Below are 22,378 nucleotides of genomic sequence, written 5' to 3'. Positions count from 1 at the left end.
CTTTTGGCCAGATCTTGTGGTAAGAATCTCATGTGTTTTTTTCATATATTTCACAAGCCATTATGCTATTCCCATTTCATGTATCGCACATTTCCTTGCTCTAGCACAGATTAATTTTGAGTGCAGCCATTAATCTATTTGCTGTATTGTTGTAGTGTTCACCACTGTACTGCTCGGATGTAATAGGTGTAGAATTAGCTCCTTTATCGCTAAGGTTAGCTCCATTTCTTTTAAGTTACCCCCGTAGCGTAACAGTTCCTCGCTATCTTTGGAACACTCACCGCAGTGTGACTCTGGAGGAGTGTACACCGATCCTGGAGTAACCCCGGCTCCCGCTGATGTTGATGGGGTGATATCACAGGATGAGGAAACTGGCTCCCGCTACCACGATGGCCTGATTGGACACCAGGGAATCTTACGATACGTATTCCTGGTTGTTAGCCAACGTTGGAGCGCATGATGGACTGTCGTGCACCCGAGCTTAATTACAACCATGCAATGGCGGAATTATGGCTCTGTCTTGTGCGACTGCATGGCAGCTGGCGTGGCTGGAAGCCGTGGGGGATGGTTTTCCCCGGCTGATAGCCTTGGAGGGTGCGCGCGACTTATTGCGCTTGTCACGAGCCCGATAACTCCCATCTGGATTCTGTAACGTCTTGGACCCTTCAGATGTGGCTGATGAAAGCCATCTTGAGGCCTGCGAACTGCAGCAGGTCCTGTTTTCTTGTGACACTTTGTACTTCATGGTAGTGGTAAAATTGGTTTGATATGACTTATGATTATTCCTGAACAATATCGAAACTTTGGCGAAAATTTAGCAATTTTTTTTTTCCAAAGAACTTTATTAGAATTTTGTGTCTTGACCTGGAGAGGAGGGGCGGGGAATAGAGAGGGAGGGGGAGGGAGGGAGGGAGGAGGGAAAATTTAGCAATTTTTAAATTTTTTATATTTATACCCTTAAATCAGTCATATCACACAAAATAGTTAATAAATAACATTTCTCACATGTCTACTTTACAACAGTACAATTGTTGAAACAATTTGTTTTTTTGTTAGGAAATTATAAGGGTTAAAAGTTGACAAACTATTTCTTATTTTTTCATCAAAATTTTGGGACCACATCACATTTGGGACCACATCACATTGAAGTGACTTTGAGGGGCCTATATGACAGAAAATACCCCAAAGTGACATCATTCTAAAATCTGCACCCCTCAAGGTACTCAAAACCATATTCAAGAAATGTATTAACCATTCTGGTGATTCACAGGAATTAATGGAATGTGGAAGGAAAAAAATAAACTTAACTTTTTCCACTAAATTTTTCCTTTAGATCCAATTTTTTTTACTTTCGCAAGGGTAACAGGAGGAAAAACACTGTTTGAGCGCACTGCAGAGCTCGGAAAAGAATCTACACCATTTGACTTTTTGAATACAAAATTTGCTGGAATAATTAGCAGACGCCATGTCACGTTTGGAGTGCTCCTGATGTGCCTAAACAGTGGTAACCCCCCCACAAGTGACAAAAATTTGGAAACTAGTCCCTACTTATGTAAATGTGTGGTGAGCACCTTGAACCCGTAGGTGCTTCTTAGAAGTTTATAACATTAAGTGGTGAAAATAAAAAAAAAAATTACATTTTTGCCACATTTTTTGGGCCCCAAATTTTGCATTTTCACAAGGGTAACATGAGAAAACGGACACCAAAATTTGTTGTGCAATTTCACCTGAGTACACCGATACCACATTTGTGGTAGAAAAATACTTTTAAGGCACAGTGAAAAGCACAGAAGGGAAGCAGGAAGCAGCGCCATATTGAAGTTCAGATTTAGCTGTACTGGTTTGAGGGTGCCATGTCACATTAGTAGAGTTCCTGAGGTGCCAGACCAGTAGAACCCCCCATAAGAAACCCAATTTTATAAACTAAACCTCTCAATTCATTTAGGGATGCAGCGATCATATTGACACCACAGGTTTGTCACATAATTTTATAACATTGGGCAGTGAAGAAAAATAATTACATTTTTACCACCAAGATTGTGTGTTAACCCCAGATTTTACATTTTCATACTGGGAAATGGGTAAAAATGGCAGCAATATGTGTCCCACAATTTCTGCTCAATGTAGAAATACCCAGTATGTGGCTGTACAGTACTGCTTCTCTGGCTAGACTTAGGGAGAGATGGAGCACTATTTGCCTCCTGGAGCACAGATTTTCCTAGAATAGTTTGCGGACACCATATTCAGAGCCCCAAGTGCTAGAAAAGATGAATCACCCTTCAAGTGACCCCTCTTGGAAATTATACCCCTTTTGGAATTTATCTACAGATGTAGTGACTATTTTTTCTCCATGGGTGTTTTCCAGAAACAAACAAGAGAGGGGCATTTGGATTTGGGAGTGCAGAATTTGCTGAATTTATTTTGGGGGTGAGGAGCTATTTCGCTTTTCCAGAGCCTTTGACGCCCTCTATATTTCTGTTAACAGATGACAGACCTGAGTGGGGACTTGCTTTTTGTGGCTTGAGTTGCAGCTTTTATTGGGAACATTTTACATAACATTTACGATTACATTTAACTACGCTAAGCACTTACTTTGGGGTTTCTATCTAAATCACTGAGTGATATGACACATGAAACCCCCCCAATGGATCCACTCACTGAGGATCTGTTTATACCAAGGAAGGTGACGGGCACAAGGGGGTATTCTTTGCGTCTGGAGGAGAGAAGGTTTTTCCACCAACATAGAAGAGGATTCTTTACTGTTAGGGCAGTGAGAATCTGGAATTGCTTGCCTGAGGGGGTGGTGATGGCGAACTCAGTCGAGGGGTTCAAGAGAGGCCTGGATGTCTTCCTGGAGCAGAACAATATTGTATCATACAATTATTAGGTTCTGTAGAAGGACGTAGATCTGGGGATTTATTATGATGGAATATAGGCTGAACTGGATGGACAAATATCTTTTTTTGGCCTTACTAACTATGTTACTATGTTACTATGTTACTACAGTGAGACAGCAGAGATTATTCTGGGCTCGATCTGGTCTCTCTGTGGTCGACTGCACTTTTATGCTCGCCTAAAAAGATGAACATCACTGGATCACAGGTCAGACAGCATCCACTGTGCCTTCATCTGCCATTATTATAGGGGATCTTCTGCCCGGGTTCTGTCTGAATCATATATTTCAGAGATTTACACGGAAACCCTGATGCAAATACTCGGTGCAGAGTGCAGGATAAATGTGAGCCGAGCTTTAGGCTGCCGTCACACTATCAGTATTTGGTCAGTATTTTACATCAGTATTTGTAAGCCAAAACCAGGAGTGGATGATAAATACAGAAGTGGTGCATATGTTTCTATTATACTTTTCCTCTATTTGTTCCACTCCTGGTTTTGGCTTACAAATACTGATGTAAAATACTGACCAAATACTGATAGTGTGACTGCAGCCTAAGGCCGGCGTCACACTAGCGAGTTTTACGGACATAAGAGCGCATAAAATACATCCGTAAAACACGCCTAACAAACGTCCCAATTATTCCCAATGGGTCAGTTCCTATCAGCCGTATATTACGCATCTGTATTATACGGCTTCCTACGGCCGTAGAAAATCGCAGCATGCTGCGTTTGTCAGCGTATTGCGCAAAAAATACGCCAATGAAAGTCTATGGGTGTGCGCAAAATACGGAATGCATACGGACCATGCGTGTGACTTGCGAGAAATACGCTACACTCAGGCAGGTGTCAGGAATTGTCCAAATGGCTCAATCAGGAAGCTGAGACATGCTAATTAGCTCAAAAAGCCAGACAGTGAACCTGGAAGTCTGCTGCACGCCTCCACGGAGTGAGATACACCATGTCTCACCTAATTAATGTGGACATGCTGCTTATTTTGGTCCAAGAAAGGTCAGTTCTATGGGATCAAAGAGATCCAAACTATGCCAACAGGGCACAAAAAGAGGCAGCATGGAGGAGTGTGTGTGTGTCCCTATTCCCACATTATGAGCAGCAGCCACGTGAGGCACAGAGGCAAATAAGTAAGTACACTCATGTTTGTAATGTAATTTTATTGTGAATCAGTAGTACATTAGTACTTTGAATTTGTAATCATTAATTTATTGATTAGTATAGAACTTAATTGAAAGCCCACCAGTACGTACATGGTGCTGTACATGATAAACGGATTACAATAATGTTTTTAACATTTATCCCTTAACAATGTTTTTCTAATATGTTTCTTTCTGGGATAGAGGGTAGCGGACTCTGTCCTTGTGGCATTACATCATAATTGTCTTATTTGCACAAAGTTACTAATAAATGTATTCCACAAATGCATATTCGTATGCTACACTAAAATCTGTGTAGTCAATTACACCTTGTGTGACCACTGTACATAATGGGCTAATATCTTTGTTTCATGTTTTTTGTTTCAGTGGGTGCTGTTTCAACAAGATGGCGGAGTATCCGCAATCAGTACAGGAGGGAGAGGCAGCATCGGGAAAAAAGTGAGGCAGATGCACCTCCGAAAAAGAAGAAATACATCTATTTTGATAGATTATCTTTCTTGAACCCCAGCATGGACCTCAGGACGTAAGTAGAAACCTCACAACACATTTTTTTTTTGTTTTAAATTGATTTTCTTTTTTAAAAAACAATTTTGTACTCAAAATATTTTTACATTACAGAACACAGTCTAACCTCACTGACAGGGAGACAGGGTCAGATTCTGAGTTACTCATTGACCCAGTTGGGGAAGGAGAAGAGGTGGCTGGACCATCTTCGGATCCCTCAGGCTCCATCCCTCCAGGATCCTCCTCATCTGCCCAGGCAGCTCCAGAAGCAGCAGCAGCCCAAGAAGAAGAGGCACCACCGTCTTCAGGAGCAGCAGCAGCAGAACCACCGAGCCAGAATGAGCAGGCAAACAGCAGCAGCCCTACAGTTGCCCTTGAGCGCTCACCACAGGCTGGATTGTTTAGCCAGCGTGCTCGCCGCAGGAGAGAGCTCCTACAAAGTAGGAGAAATATTGATGCTGGGGTGTTGAGCTACCTGGCAAGGGTCCGTGAGGATGATGGTGAGGAGGGCTTTACAAGGAGCCTGGCACGATATTTGAGGCCCATAGAGCGTGAGTTGAGGCTTCGTGCGAGAGGGTGCATTCAGATCCTTATTGATGCATGCACCCCCCCAAATAACCCATACCAGCTTATGGAGATGATAGAACAGTGGCAGATGTCACCACAAAATATCCTGCGGCCTCAAAGATTCCAACAGGTGCATGCTCAACAGGGATCTGAAGCACCCCCTCCACGTGAGCCGACAACTCAACCCCAACCCACACAAAACCCACCATGGCAACCTCAGTACCATATGGCTGGATATCATCAACCATCCCAATATGGCCACTTGTCCAGACCCAGTGCTGGAGGCTGGTCCCAACCTGGCTTTGGACAACATGGCCATTTTGGTTTGGGGTATGATTCCAGGCCATATGTTCAGGAACATCATGGGTTTAGTCAGAATCCATTTCTAAATTTGCCTACTGCCCAACATCAGAACATGCCTAATGCTCCTCCAGCCAGTACCACATCCTCACAGGGTCAAGGACAATTGGGCCTACAAAGGCCACCTGATGAGGACCGTGAACTAGACACATCTCCACCGCCAACATATCAAGATTTGTGATTTTTTGTTTTTGTTTTATTAAGTTTTTGTTTATATAATATTTTATTCTCTATCTTGATGTTCTTTGTGCTGACATAGCACTTTGTTTGGCTGTTTTTTTTTATTTAATGCTTATATTGGCAGTTTAAAATGTTGACATACAAGAGGTTATGGCAAAAACTTTAGTTTCAAAAACTAACCTCAACAAAAAAAGAAGTTTGAGTAAAAACTACGTTCCAAAACTAAAATAAATTGTCTGTCGGCCAATCATTATTACATCACACACACATGCTAGGCTCATAACCATATGTAAATTAATTAAATACAACAGAAAGATTTTTTTGATTTCTCAAAAAATATTTATAAAAAAGCAAAATTACACATGAAAAATTGCATATTTTTGCCAGGGAGTGGCACCTTGAGGAGACACAAAATAATTTGTGAATACATTACGAACTTTGAGGCCAGAAAGGGGATCCCGCGGAGGAGGGACATATGGGGTAGGCCTAATCACATTGTCCATCAGGTGATCAACAATATTATCTGAGAAACAATCATGTATGCGGGTAAAATTGTGCAAAATAACGCAGGCTTTTATTACTTCATTGATTGTAGCATCACTGAGTTGAATGGCAGACTGGAGAACACGCCATTTGGCAACAAGAATCCCAAAGGCACATTCCACCAGTCTCCGCGCCCTGGAAAGTCTCATATTAAATACCCTCCACCGGTGGTCCAGATTGCGCCTGGGATAAGGCCTCATGACGTGCCTCGTCAGTTGGAAGGCCTCATCTCCAACCAAAACAAAAGGCACTGCTTCCGCATTGGAGCCTGGGAGTTGTTGTGGTGGTGGGAGGTTTAACTGGTTGTCACGTAGCCGCCGACCCATAATGGACGCATTAAAGACATTAGAGTCTCCAGTTCGCCCATAGGCCCCAATGTCTACAATTATAAACCTGTAGTTACTGTCAGCAACTACTAACAGAACTACAGAGAAAAACTGCTTATAATTGTAGAATTGGGAACCAGAGTTCGGTGGCTTACGCACCCTGATATGTTTCCCATCCACAGCTCCAATGCAGTTAGGGAAGTCACAAGTGTTTTGGAATCCACTGGCGATTTTGAGCCAATCCTCCTGTTTGGGCTCAGGCATAACAATTTCATGAAGTTTCTCCCATATTTGCAAACAGGTTGAACGAACAATGCCAGAAATTGTGGAACGCCCAATCAGAAATTCAAGGTGTAGTCCCGCATAGGACAAGCCTGTGGACAGGAAGCTGAAAGACAAATAAAGATAACATTATTTAAAAAAAAATGAGTAAAAATAACACATGATGAAGCACAAGTGCATACTATATTTTCAAACACATTATTGAAAATATAAAAAGGAAAATTTCCCTTGGTTACTTTACTCAAACAATAACCACAGTTTTGTTTGTGTGCTTGTGCCATAATGTCCACCTATACTTAAAAAAACCTGCTAGAACACAACACAGAAAAAAAATATCATCAACATACAGTATGTGAGAATGTAGAAAACATACCGTAAGGTTAGGAGAAGACGCTCCTCAGCAGATATGGCTTTTCGCATCCTTGTGTCCTGATACGTGATACCTGGACGTATGATCTCCAACAACATATCAAAGGTCCTGATGGTCATGCGAGTATACAGGTAGAACTTTTCAGAATGTGACCTCAAAGCTGTATATAGCCTCTGAAAATGTCCTTTACTCTGGTGTTGGGTCAATAGAGGATGCACCCACAATCTTCGTCTCCTCCTTCGCGGATCAACATTCACCGGATATGGCTGACCAAAGTGACGCGACAACAGCCAGTGAAACAACACCCGCTGAGTTGTGCTTAAATACACATGGTCAGACATGTTTGTAAGGTAATACCAACACAGCCAAAATAAGCGCAAGCACAAATAGGGCAGATGGGAGGGTTCCACCTGTTGTCGAGGGCTTAAATAGTGTGGTTAATGCTGATTTAAATGATTTGCAGGCCAGAAAACCGTTAAATGTCCATTTTGGCATGTTGCGTGAAAAATACGCCATACGGATCACATACGGATTACACACGGAACAGTACATTCGCAAAATACGCGACCACACCTAGGCAACGCATTAACTACGGAACTAGATTTCAGGGACATTTTGGCGTATTACGCGCGTAGTACGGCCGTAAAATACGGACCGTATTGTCTTACGCCGAGTGTGACGCCGGCCTTACTGTGATGTTTTGGAGGCAGAAACAAATCAGCAATGCTGAAGAATTGGTTTTATTTATTTTTTTACACCATTCCCAATGCGATATAAATTATTAGGCGACTTTATTCTTACGATTGGTGCGATTACAGCGATACCAAATTTATGTCGGGTTTTTATGTATGTTCCAAAGACATACTGATAGGGAATTTAGATTGTGAGCCCCATCAGAGACAGCGATGACAATGTGTGTAAAGCGCTGCGGAATAAGTTAGCGCTATATAAAAAATAAAGATTATTATTATATGTTTAGCAGCTGTCACACACTAAAAGTTGCTTTTTACATCGCCATATTTAGGCAGCTATAATTTTTCCATAGTTTGGCCGAGAGTCATATGACTTTTTTTTGTGGGAGTTTACATTTTTACTGGTACCATTTTCGGGCACATGACATTTTTTGATCTCTTTCTATTCCGATTTTTGAGAGGCAGAATGAACAAAAAACAGCAATTCAGGAACTGTTTTTTTTTTTTTAATGCCGTTCCACTTGTGGTAAAATTGATAAGGCAGCTTTATTCTTTGGCTTAATATGATTACAGCGATACCCCATGTATATATTTTTTGTATGTTTTGGCACTTAAACACAATAACTATTTTATAGAAAAATAAATATTTTTGCATCACTGTATTCTGAGAACTATAACTTTTTATTTTTCCGCTGTCGGAGCTGTATGGCAGCTTGTTTTTTGTGGGACAAGATAACGTTTTCAGCAGCACCATTTTTATTTATATTCGTCTTTTTGATAGTGTTTTATTACACTTTTTGTTCAATGGTATGATGATAAAGCATTGTTTTCTGCCTCATTTTCTACTTGTTTTTTTTATGGAATTCACTAAAGGGGTTAATTAGTGGGACTTTTTTAGGTCGGGTTGTTCTGGATGCAGTGATACCAAATATGTGTACTGTTTTGCTTTCTTTTTTTCCATAAATAAATATGCTTATTTTAATAATATTTTTCTTCATTGTTTTGTTCTTTATTTGGGTTTGTAATAATTTTTTTACAATTTTAAATAACTTTTTTTTGTTACTGTTTTGCATTGTCCCACTATGGGACATCATCATTACACTTATCTGATATTTCACAATGCTTCTACAGTGTAGGGCATCGGAGCAGTGTCTGACAGGCAGGGAAAAGGCGTGTCAGTTGCTCTGAGCAGGCACTCACAGGCCTTCTCTCAATGGCCCTGAATGGCCCTGTAAAGAGGTGGCAGAGAACCTCATCACTTCTCTCTGTCTCTCTCCTGTGTGGTACCCATGGTGTATGCCTATGAACATTATACTTGTACTGTGAAGTATGTTATTACTGTTGTATTGCATTGTGTTATGTATTATTATGCTGTATCTGCAATGTTACTATATGTGTTAGAGGCAAGGCCAGCACAGGCTAACTGGGTGAGCTGGACTTGCAGCCTCTGGGGAGCAGGAAGCTCCTTCTTTCGGCTCAGAGCCCAGGCATGTTTGCCCAGGGCACAAGCTCAGCCTTGCCAGACCCCAGGAGGGGAAAGGATGCTGCCCCGGACCTTTGGGCAGTGGGACAACGGGACTGTGTAAGTGCCCCGCAGAAAGGTACTTCAAGTATCCAGATTCCAACATATGAACTAACTCCTTTTTCGGCCGCCGTGGCTGCTGTGGTTACGGCTGTGGAAGTCGTTAGGGAGAGAGCAGGAAGTTAATGTACTTTATTCATCCCTTTTATTAAACTTTCCCTGTTGGACTGCAGCTGTGTCTGGGATTGCATTTGTCCTGTCCATTTCTGTACAAGGTGCCGGGGTGTACACTGACTGTGGCTTAGTTGACTCAGATAGGACTACTACCCCGGGCCATCTTGTGGCTCAGGATCATCATGGAAATCATCCACACAACACATTGTGCTGATGGGAGCAGACAGAGAGCTCACTCCCTCTATGATGCTCCTTGATGTTGCTGTCACTATTGACATCGGCATAAGAGGGGTTAAACGTCCGATCGGTGCTAGCACCGATCATGGGTGTTGCTGCAGGGTGTCAGCTCATATAGAGTGGACACCCGCACTGAATCGCAGCGGCGCTCAGCTTAACCCTGCGTGATCGAGAAAGAAGTATATGTACAGCGTTTTGTGGGAACCCAGTACATATACGGCACAAGTCGGGAAGGAGTTAAAGGGGTGCTACAGCAACTAAAATGTAGTGTCTAACGATCTACATTGAGGTCTCCATCTAAATCTCTGAATAATGTGATTCAGATGAAACCTGATTGATCCATTAACTATAATGACACAGCAGTGTTACTCTGGACTCTGTTTGGCCTCGGTTCAGTGTTGTCTTTTTTTTTAGAGGAGCACAAAACTGTGCCAGACGAATGCTTTTATGCTGGATCATAGGCAGCCAGACGGCGTCCACAGTGCCTCCGTCTGCCTCATTATAGGGAATCTTCCGCTGGGGTTCTATCCGATTCACATACTTCAGCAATTTACACGAAAACTCAGTGTTCAGCACAAAGTTCAAAATAAATGTGTACGAGACTTAGTGCGATCTTTGGGACACAGAATGATCAAATCAACAGCATGTGAAAAATTGGTTTTATTTATTTTTACGCCATTCCTTGTGCGGTATAAGTGATTAGACGATTTTATTCTTTGGGCCAGTGAAATTACAGCGATATCAGATAGCTTGGACCAAGCTTCAAGCTGCATAGTCGGAAGCAGCAGTTGTATCACCGGGCCGTAGACACTTATTCAGTAGGGTAAGTGCTGCATTATTCAGGTTCATACGGCCATATGATTCCCGCAGCTAGGGTGCCGCGACAGCTATGTAAGGACTTCTGTGGCTGCGCCTTTGCCATATTATATTCACGCTTGTTTTTGGTATTTGGTGTAAACACGTACATGTTGTATTGATTACTGCAAGGATGGCATCCGTGGCCATATCCCCTAAGCGCGGCATCTATTATCTGGTTATTGTTCTTTTTCACAGAAGTGGCACTTATTCTGTTAGTGATTCCAGCAGCTGGGGGACGTATTTTCTTGCAGTTTCTAACCAATTGGTGATCTAGTGGGGAGCGCCAGCGTTACCCAGTATTTATTGATGTCAGGTAGTTTATTAACCCTTCAGGTAATTTTTAGGAATTAATGCAAAGTGATATGACAGAAATGAATAATTGTATTTTTACCACTTAAATGTCGCAAACTTCTGAACAGGTCACAGTAGCCTGCAGACTAAGGCCGTTATTGGGTCATGAATTGCCATAGCAAACACCAGGACCACACAATCATGATCTCAGGGTGTCGATGGGGATAAAGAGGAAGCCTCCACACTCTGTTAAACATTTACAGCTCTGGCAAAAATTAAGAGACCACTGCAAAATGTTCAGTTTGTCTGATTCTTCTCTTTATAGGTATATTTGTGAGTAAAATGTAAATTGTTCTTTTATTCTATAAACTACTGACAACATGTCAGAACAATTTACATTTTACTCAAAAATATACCTATAAAGAGAAAAATCAGACAAACTGAAAATTTTGCAGTGGTCTCTTAATTTTTGCCAGAGCTGTATATGATGTAATCACTATTGCCAGCAGAATCTAAGGAATTAAACAGATATGGTTGGTGCCAACACTGATCATGGCTGATGGAGCAAGTTGTCAGCTATAGTGTACAGCCGACAGCTGCTGGATTGTCACCTGTATGGGGAGGCTATTCTCTTATATCTCAGGTCAGTAAAAAGACATATTGGAGGTTAACTGAACATTTTGCAGTTGTCTATTAATTTTTACCAGAGCTGTATAAATTAAGAGACCACTGCAAAATGTTCAGTTTGTCTGATTTTTCTCTGTATACGTATATTTTTGAGTAAAATGTAAATTGTTCTTTTATTCTATAAACTTCTGACAACATGTCTCCGAATTTCCAAACAATGAATTTTGTATTTTTTTCTGAAAAGGAGAAATGGTCAAACATTAAAAAAAAACAGTGCTTTCAGACCTCAAATAATGCAAAGAAAACAAGTTCATAATCATTTAGAAACAACAATACTAATGTTTTAACTCAGGAAGAGTTCAGAAATCAATATTTTGTGGAATAACCATGATTTTTAATCCCAGCTTTCATACGTCTTAGCATGCTTTCCACCAGTCTTTCACACTGCTCCTGGCGCAAGAATGTAAGCAGTTCTTTGTTTGATGGCTTGTAACTATCCATCATCCTCCTGATTACATTCCAGAGGTTTCCAATGGGGTTCAGGTCTGGAGATTGGGCTGCCCATGACAGGGATTTGATGTGGTGGTCTCTTAAACTGTATTTGCAGAAATTAGTATACAGTCACCCTCTTTGAAAATTAAGATTTTAATCAATATCTAACTGAAGACAAGCACAGTTTTCAAAATTTTGACACAACTGAGTTTCATAGAAAATTTTTAACCCATAACACAAAAGTGAGGATAATAATATAATCTTCAGTTTTTCTCAAATTAGTTGATGCAAAAATGAATACACCCCACATCAAACACTACTAGATCTAGTATTTTGTATGACTGCCATGAGTTTTAAGGACAGCACCAAGTCTTCTAGCATTGGAATGAACAAGTTGGCGACATATTGCAACATCCATCTTTTTCCGTTTTTCAAGAACAACCTCATTTAGAGCCTGGATGCTGGCTAGAGTGATGCTCAACTTGTCTCTTCAGAATTCCTCATAGTTGTTTGATTGGGCTCAGATGAGGAGACACTTGGCCACTGAATCACTTTCACACCGTTCTTCTTTAGAAATGCAACAGTGGCCTTAAATGCATGATACCTATAGTGAAATGTGGTGGTGGTGGTAGTGTCCTTATGTGGGGGCAGCATAATTGCTGCTGGTGTCAGGGAGTTACATTTAATTGAAGGTATCATGAATTTAACAGATGTACTGTGCTGTATTGAAAGAGAAGATGCTACCATCACTCTGTGCCCTTGGTAGATGTGCGCGGGCACTTTTCCAACATGACAATGATCCAAAACACACATTTAAATACACTGTTGCATTTATGAAGAACAGAGTGAAGTAAAACCTCTCTCTCTTCTATACATTTGACGTTAGTCATTGCATCTGCAGATTTATTCTATCAGGTCACATTTCTCAACTTTAGCCCTGTAGGCAATCTCCTGTGAACTGTGTGCAAAGGGTGTACATGATGATATGCAATCCTTAGGCACTTCAGGTGTCTTTTTGCTGATGGGATGTTCTCTTTTAAAAGTATTAATTCTATGGCAGAATACTTTGGTAATACAACATGTGATTGAACATGAAATCTGAATCTGAAATCAAAGGTATTGTATATCACTAGAGACTTCTATGGGTGTCGTATTATGTAAGCTGTACCACTTCTAGGCTATTCACATTATGGCTGTGTATTGGTATACGGCTCTGTTCACAATATTTATGAGGACTCCTGATATATTTATTCTATGGAAGTCTTCCCACAGTATGCCTGCCTCCCACTTCATTAGGGCAAGAACAGTTCTGCGCACAAGACACCATGGAAGGGTCTTCTGGGGGTGCATCAAAAGACAAAAAAAGAAAACACTTCAGACTTAAAAAAAAAAAAAAATATATAGCACTTAAGAAGTGATGTTGCTAGTGCCAACAATCTGGTGCAGTGCACAAACTTTGTGTCACACAAAATTACCGGTTAACACCATTAGATGGCTCCTTTTCCAACCACTCTTCCAATCCATGCAGGCAGAGCAATGGCATCACTGCATTGCACAGCCTGTGCCAGCTTGCTCTGTGTATAGAAGAGAGAATAGGACTTAAAGGGTTGGATTAGGTGACTAAATGTTTTATTTTTCCAGGGGGTGGCACAAAGGTGCAATTATTACTTTTGAAGAGCACTCAGGGGTCATCATTACTTTTTAACAGGGAACTAAGGTGGCATTAATACATTTGAAATGGACATTAAGGGGGCATTGTTTTTTTTAACGTAACCCTTAGGGCATTTGTTTTAAGGGTGCAATCAGGGAAGATAATTACTATGTAAGGGGCACAATACTGCTAGTAACCCACTCTATTCCACTGGCAAATGAAGTCATGCTTCCCTCCCAGGATTAGCAGAAAGAATACGAGAGAATGGTAAGAAGTGGGGGCAGCATGTTTAGGTTACCTCGAGAAGCTCTAATGATGTAACTATGCATATATGTAGTTACTATATACAGCCAGATGTGGGCTCTTCACTCAATCTACTGGGGAAGAGGGGGGAAATTGAGCTCTGATCTCAGTCTGGTGGGTAGGAAGGTGGGTGAATGACTTGACTCTTCACTGAACTTGGGATCGGTTGTGTGTTGTAACTTTGTACTCAGTCTGCCAGGAGCGAAGAAGCATGACTAGTAGGCATGGCCACCCAACTAGAGAGGGATGGATGTCTAGCCCTGAGAAACAGAAAGCTTTAATTACATTTGTACAGCTTATGGTACATAAGTTTAACACAGGTCTATGACAGATGTGTACTTGCTAGCAGCCCACTTTATCCACAACAATTTTGTGAACATTGCCTGGTCAGAGCTTAAACACCCCAATTTTGAACAATAAAATGTTTGCAGGAGTTAAACATTAACAAAAACAAAGATGTGAATTCATCTGGAGGCATATCTAGGGTGGAGGGCAGACGGGGCATCTGCCATGGGCACAGCAGGCAGGGGGGGGTGCTGTCGGTCCGCATAATGCAGCAGTCCTAGGGGTTTCCCCTGGTGGCGGCATTTTGATGTCCCGTGGACTGGGAGTCGGCCATTCTCTGAGCCGACTGTCAAGCTGACAGCTAGCTCAGAGAAGGTGCAGCGTGTCGGCTCCCAGTGAACAATGTTATGAACTGGTGATTCAGAAACACAATGGACCTGGTGGTTAAGAGCACACAAAGTGACCTGATAGTTACTAATAACATAGGACGAGCTCTGAGACGTGGGAACTCTGCTGACCGCAATCCCTAATCCTATCACACCACACTAGAGGTAGCCGTGGAGCGCTCCTGACCAGACCTAGGCGCCTCGGGCACAGCCTGAGAAACTAGCTAGCCCTGAAGATAGAAAAATAAGCCTACCTTGCCTCAGAGAAATTCCCCAAAGGAAAAGGCAGCCCCCCACATATAATGACTGTGAGTAAAGATGAAAATACAAACACAGAGATGAAATAGATTTTAGCAAAGTGAGGCCCGACTTACTGAATAGACCGAGGATAGGAAAGATAGCTTTGCGGCCAGCACAAAAACCTACAAACAACCACGCAGAGGGCGCAAAAAGACCCTCCGCACCGACTAACGGCACGGAGGTGCTCCCTCTGCATCCCAGAGCTTCCAGCAAGCAAGACAACCAATATAGCAAGCTGGACAGAAAAAATAGCAAACAAAAAGTAACACAAGCAGAACTTAGCTTATGCAGGGCAGACAGGCCACAAGAACGATCCAGGAGAGAGAGCAAGACCAATACTGGAACATTGACTGCAGGCCAGGAACAAAGAACTAGGTGAAGTTAAATAGACCAGCACCTAACGACTTAACCTCGTCACCTGAGGAAGGGAACTCAGAAGCCGCAGCCCCACTCACATCCACCAGAGGAAGCTCATAGACAGAACCAGCCGAAGTACCACTCATGACCACAGGAGGGAGCTTGACCACAGAATTCACAACAGTACACCCCCCCCTTGAGGAGGGGTCACCGAACCATCGCCAGAGCCCCCAGGCCGACTAGGATGAGCCAAATGAAAGTCACGAACCAGATCGGCAGCATGAACATCAGAGGCAAAGACCCAGGAATTATCTTCCTGACCATAACCCTTCCACTTAACCAGGTACTGGAGTTTCCGTCTCGAAATGCGAGAATCCAAAATCTTCTCCACTATATACTCCAACTCCCCCTCAACCAAAACCGGGGCAGGAGGATCAACGGATGGAACCACAGGTGCCACGTACCTCCACAACAATGACCTATGGAATACATTATGGATGGAAAAAGAAGCTGGAAGGGTCAAACGAAAAGACACAGGATTAAGAACCTCAGAAATCCTATACGGACCAATGAAACGAGGCTTAAACTTAGGAGAGGAAACTTTCAAAGGAATATAACGAGACGACAACCAAACCAAATCCCCAACACGAAGTCGGGGACCCACACAGCGCCTGCGGTTAGCGAAACGTTGAGCCTTCTCCTGGGACAATGTCAAATTGTCCACTACATGAGTCCAAATCTGCTGCAACCTATCCACCACAGTATCCACACCAGGACAGTCTGAAGACTCAAACTGCCCTGAAGAGAAACGAGGATGGAAACCAGAATTGCAGAAAAACGGCGAAACCAAAGTAGCCGAGCTGGCCCGATTATTAAGGGCGAACTCAGCCAACGGCAAAAAGGACACCCAATCATCTTGATCAGCAGAAACAAAACATCTCAGATATGTTTCCAAGGTCTGATTGGTTCGTTCAGTTTGGCCATTTGTCTGAGGATGGAAAGCCGAGGAAAAAGACAAATCAATGCCCAACCTAGCACAAAAGGCTCGCCAAAACCTCGAAACAAACTGGGAACCTCTGTCAGAAACGATGTTCTCCGGAATGCCATGTAAACGAACCACATGCTGGAAAAACAATGGCACCAAATCAGAGGAGGAGGGCAATTTAGACAAGGGTACCAAATGGACCATCTTAGAGAAGCGATCACAAACCACCCAAATGACCGACATCTTTTGAGAGATGGGGAGATCCGAAATAAAATCCATAGAGATATGTGTCCAGGGCCTCTTTGGGACCGGCAAGGGCAAAAGCAACCCACTGGCACGAGAACAGCAGGGCTTAGCCCGAGCACAAATCCCACAGGACTGCACAAACGAACTCACATCCCATGACAGAGACGGCCACCAAAAGGATCTAGCCACCAAATCTCTGGTACCAAAGATTCCAGGATGACCAGCCAACACCGAACAATGAACCTCAGAGATAACTCTACTCGTCCATTTATCAGGGACAAACAGTTTCTCCGCTGGGCAACGGTCAGGTCTATTAGCCTGAAATTTTTGCAGCACCCGCCGCAAATCAGGGGAGATGGCAGACAAAATTACCCCCTCTTTGAGAATACCCGCCGGCTCAGGCAAACCCGGAGAGTCGGGCACAAAACTCCTAGACAGGGCATCCGCCTTCACATTTTTAGAGCCCGGAAGGTACGAAACCACAAAGTCAAAACGGGAGAAAAACAGCGACCAACGAGTCTGTCTAGGATTCAACCGTTTGGCAGACTCAAGATAAGTCAAGTTCTTGTGATCAGTCAAGACCACCACGCGATGCTTAGCTCCTTCAAGCCAATGACGCCACTCCTCGAATGCCCACTTCATGGCCAGCAACTCTCGATTGCCAACATCGTAATTGCGCTCAGCAGGCGAAAACTTCCTGGAAAAGAAGACACATGGTTTCATCACCGAGCCATCAGAACTTCTTTGCGACAAAACAGCCCCTGCTCCAATCTCAGAAGCATCAACCTCGACCTGGAACGGCAGCGAAACATCCGGTTGGCACAACACAGGGGCAGAAGAAAAACGACGCTTCAACTCCTGAAAAGCTTCCACAGCAGCAGAAGACCAATTGACCACATCAGCACCCTTTTTGGTTAAATCAGTCAACGGTTTAGCAATACTAGAAAAATTATTGATGAAGCGACAATAAAAATTGCCCAGGAAGCCCAGGAACTTTTGCAGACTCTTCAGAGATGTCGGCTGAGTCCAATCATAAATGGCCTGAACTTTAACAGGGTCCATCTCGATAGTAGAAGGGGAAAAAATGAAACCCAAAAATGAAACCTTCTGAACACCAAAGAGACACTTTGACCCCTTCACAAACAAAGAATTCGCACGCAGGACCTGGAACACCATTCTAACCTGCCTCACGTGAGACTCCCAATCATCCGAGAAGACCAAAATATCATCCAAGTATACAATCAGGAATTTATCCAGGTACTCTCGGAAGATGTCATGCATAAAGGACTGAAATGCTGATGGAGCATTAGAAAGCCCGAATGGCATAACCAGGTACTCAAAATGGCCCTCGGGTGTATTAAATGCTGTTTTCCATTCATCGCCCTGTTTAATACGCACAAGATTATACGCACCACGAAGATCTATCTTGGTGAACCAACTAGCCCCCTTAATCCGAGCAAACAAATCAGACAGCAGCGGCAAGGGGTACTGAAATTTGACTGTGATTTTATTTAGAAGGCGGTAATCAATACAAGGTCTCAGTGAACCATCCTTCTTGGCCACAAAAAAGAACCCTGCTCCCAATGGCGACGACGACGGGCGAATATGACCCTTCTCCAAGGATTCCTTTACGTAACTCCGCATAGCGGCGTGCTCAGGCACAGACAAATTAAACAGTCGACCCTTAGGAAACTTACTACCAGGAATCAAATCGATAGCACAATCGCAATCCCTATGCGGAGGTAGGGCCCTGGACTTGGGCTCATCAAATACATCCCGGTAATCCGACAAGAACTCTGGGACCTCAGAAGGGGCGGATGACGAAATAGACAGAAATGGAACATCACCATGTACCCCCTGACAACCCCAGCTGGACACAGACATTGATTTCCAATCCAATACTGGGTTATGGACTTGTAGCCATGGTAACCCCAACACGACCACATCATGCAGATTATGCAACACCAAAAAGCGAATATCCTCCTGATGCGCAGGAGCCATGCACATGGTCAGCTGGGTCCAGTATTGAGGCTTATTCTTGGCCAAAGGCGTAGCATCAATTCCTCTCAATGGAATAGGATACTGTAAGGGCTCCAAGAAAAACCCACAGCGCCTAGCAAACTCCAAGTCCATCAAATTCAGGGCAGCGCCTGAATCCACAAATGCCATGATAGAATAGGATGACAAAGAGCAGATCAAAGTAACGGACAAAAGAAATTTCGACTGTACCGTACCAATGGTGGCAGACCTAGCGAACCGCTTAGTGCGCTTAGGAAAATCGGAGATAGCATGAGTGGAATCACCACAGTAAAAACACAGCCCATTCCGACGTCTGTGTTCTTGCTGTTCAGCTCTGGTCAAAGTCCTATCACATTGCATAGGCTCAGGTTTATGCTCAGGTAATACCGCCAAATGGTGCACAGTTTTACGCTCACGCAAGCGTCGATCGATCTGAATGGCCAAAGACATAGACTCATTCAGACCAGCAGGCATAGGAAATCCCACCATGACATCCTTAAGGGCTTCAGAGAGACCCTTTCTGAAAATTGCTGCCAGCGCACATTCATTCCATTGAGTCAGCACAGACCACTTCCTAAACTTCTGACAATATATCTCTACCTCATCCTGACCCTGACACAGAGCCAGCAAATTTTTCTCTGCCTGATCCACTGAATTAGGTTCATCATAAAGCAATCCGAGCGCCAGAAAAAACGCATCAATATTACATAATGCAGGATCTCCTGGCGCAAGGGAAAATGCCCAGTCTTGAGGGTCGCCACGTAATAAAGAAATAATGATCTTAACTTGTTGAACTGGGTCACCAGAGGAGCGGGGTTTCAAAGCCAGAAACAGTTTACAATTATTTTTAAAACTCAGAAACTTAGCTCTATCTCCAGAAAACAAATCAGGAATAGGAATTCTTGGTTCTAACATAGAATTCTGAACCACAAAGTCTTGAATATTTTGTACTCTTGCAGTGAGATGATCCACACAAGAAGACAGACCTTTAATGTCCATCACTACACCTGTGTCCTGAACCACCCAAATGTCTAGGGGAAAAGAAAGACAAAACACAGTGCAGAGAAAAAAAATGGTCTCAGAACTTCTCTTTTCCCTCTATTGAGAAGCATTAGTACTTTGGGCCTCCAGTACTGTTATGAACTGGTGATTCAGAAACACAATGGACCTGGTGGTTAAGAGCACACAAAGTGACCTGATAGTTACTAATAACATAGGACGAGCTCTGAGACGTGGGAACTCTGCTGACCGCAATCCCTAATCCTATCACACCACACTAGAGGTAGCCGTGGAGCGCTCCTGACCAGACCTAGGCGCCTCGGGCACAGCCTGAGAAACTAGCTAGCCCTGAAGATAGAAAATAAGCCTAACTTGCCTCAGAGAAATTCCCCAAAGGAAAAGGCAGCCCCCCACATATAATGACTGTGAGTAAAGATGAAAATACAAACACAGAGATGAAATAGATTTTAGCAAAGTGAGGCCCGACTTACTGAATAGACCGAGGATAGGAAAGATAGCTTTGCGGCCAGCACAAAAACCTACAAACAACCACGCAGAGGGCGCATAAAGACCCTCCGCACCAACTAACGGCACGGAGGTGCTCCCTCTGCGTCCCAGAGCTTCCAGCAAGCAAGACAACCAATATAGCAAGCTGGACAGAAAAAAAAAGCAAACAAAACACAAGCAGAACTTAGCTTATGCAGGGCAGACAGGCCACAAGAACGATCCAGGAGAGAGAGCAAGACCAATACTGGAACATTGACTGGAGGCCAGGAACAAAGAACTAGGTGGAGTTAAATAGAGCAGCACCTAATGACTTAACCTCATCACCTGAGGAAGGGAACTCAGAAGCCGCAGCCCCACTCACATCCACCAGAGGAAGCTCATACACAGAACCAGCCGAAGTACCACTCATGACCACAGGAGGGATCTTGACCACAGAATTCACAACAGAACAATACTTTCAGACACGAGTACAATTGAAGCTCTGACCGCTGGATCAGGGTGATGTCAGCAGCGTGATCAGGTCATGTGATCACACTACTGACGTCACTCGCCAGCGCTGCACAAGCGCACATTGATGGTAAGTGCTGCAGTGGAGTGGAAGACACCGATGATTTAGGGTGGGGGAGATTTAGTGTATTTGGGAATATTTGTGTCACGGGGCTACCGCGACAGAGAGCTGCAGCGCTCTGGGCCTCATTCACACACAGTGAACAGAAGCTCTTCTCCTGTATTCTGACCTGGCTGCTTTGTGCCAGCAGTGCAGGAGTTAACCTTGTTGCTGAGTTGCTGAGAGTTGGGTCTCTCAGCTGAAGTGGATTTTGTAATCTCCTCCTCTATATAGACCCAGCCTTGACTACAGCTATTGTCAGTGATCAGTTATGCTGCCTGGCGTGGAGGTTGAAGGAGTGTGGTATTGGGAGCTTGGAGGTTTATTTACAGAGATAGGTTTCTGCTGTTTTGGTTGCATGTTAAACCTGTTTTCTTTCCAAGTTTTTTCCTTCTCTTCCCTTCTCTGTGTTGCCTCTGTGGTTGTGTAAGCATTTGGTGAGTTTGAGACTTTTAGTTACCTTGTCTGTATACCCTGTTTATTGTTGTATTTATACACTGGAGCAGTCCACCTCCCTTGGGGGGAGAGGGGGCCACTGATAGGGTTTGCACAGGAGACAGGGATAAGCTGACGGCTCAGGCCTCCTAACCATCATAGGTACCCCTGAGATAAGGGAAAGCCAGGGCCCCATTATAGTGGCAGGGACAGGTGCGGGTCCCAGTATGCCGTCCTGCCCCTTTATCGCCGTTAACGGCGTGACAATTTGAGAACACAAGTTTGGGGAGCAAGGAAGGGACAGGTGCATGCACAATATGGGGAGTAAGACAAATTTGAAGGCACAGTATGAGGAGCAAGGGGGAGATTGGGGTAATATATGAGAAAACAGTATGGGGGATGGGAGCAGACACAGTATGGTGAGTATGGGAGATGGGTGCAGACACAGTATGGTGAGTTGGGGGATGGGTGTGGACACAGTATGAGGAGTGAGGGGGAATGTATGAGGGGGATGGGTGCATACACAGTATGGTGGGTAGGGGATTGGTGGGGACAATGGGCGGGTGCGAATGCAATATGAGGAGCAAAGGAGGGAATGTATGCAGACACAGTATGGAGAGAGAGTGGGGGATGTGTTCAAACACAGTATGGTGAGTTGGGTATAGGTGCGTACACCATAAGAGTAGTGAGGGGAAAAAGTTGTGGGGAGTGAGGGTGATGGGATGTGTTCAGACATAGTATGGGGAGTCGGGTGTATGTATGAGGAGGTAGTATGGAGAGTGAGGGGGTAAATATATGAAGAGACAGTATGATTTTGAGGAGGGATTTTGAGAGGAAACAGTATGAGGAGGGAGAAACGTGTGAGGACACTATTGAAGGGAAAAGTGTGAGGTGACAATATCGTGGAGAAAAGTGTGAGTGGGCACGAAAATAGAAATAGACTTACCGGTAATTCAGTTTCTAGGAACCTTCCACGACAGCATTGGCGGGTGTCTCCATTCCCTAATGGGGGACATGAAGCACAAGAGGTTAAAAGGCCCTTCCTACCTCCTATTCGCCAGTGACTTATAACGGATACCATAGCACTAGCTACCTTAATGGTCCCAGGATTTAACCAAGGAAACAAGGGAGGGAATTAGTGCTGTCGTGGAAGGTTCCTAGAAACCGAATTACCGGTAAGTCTAATTCTATTTTCTCTAGTCACCTTCC

At 43.6% G+C, this 22,378-nt stretch overlaps 2 protein-coding genes across 3 annotated transcripts in view; both read left to right on the top strand.

Moving 5' to 3' along the window:
• Positions 1-22,378, top strand: part of LOC138669868 (peptide methionine sulfoxide reductase MsrA-like) — a 110,802-nt gene that overhangs the window by 46,623 nt on the left and 41,801 nt on the right. The gene's annotated exons all lie outside the window — the stretch shown is intronic.
• On the top strand, positions 3,781-5,740 carry LOC138671471 (uncharacterized). Its single transcript, XM_069759650.1, has 3 exons — positions 3,781-3,841; positions 4,431-4,587; positions 4,683-5,740. Exons 1-3 carry the CDS (start codon positions 3,781-3,783, stop codon positions 5,674-5,676), a joined length of 1,212 nt encoding a protein of 403 aa, XP_069615751.1. The 3' UTR covers positions 5,677-5,740.

The sequence above is a fragment of the Ranitomeya imitator genome, chromosome 3, assembly GCF_032444005.1.
Source record: "Ranitomeya imitator isolate aRanImi1 chromosome 3, aRanImi1.pri, whole genome shotgun sequence".
In the NCBI taxonomy this organism is placed as follows: domain Eukaryota; kingdom Metazoa; phylum Chordata; class Amphibia; order Anura; family Dendrobatidae; genus Ranitomeya; species Ranitomeya imitator.
This window is presented reverse-complemented; position numbering and strand designations above follow the sequence as displayed.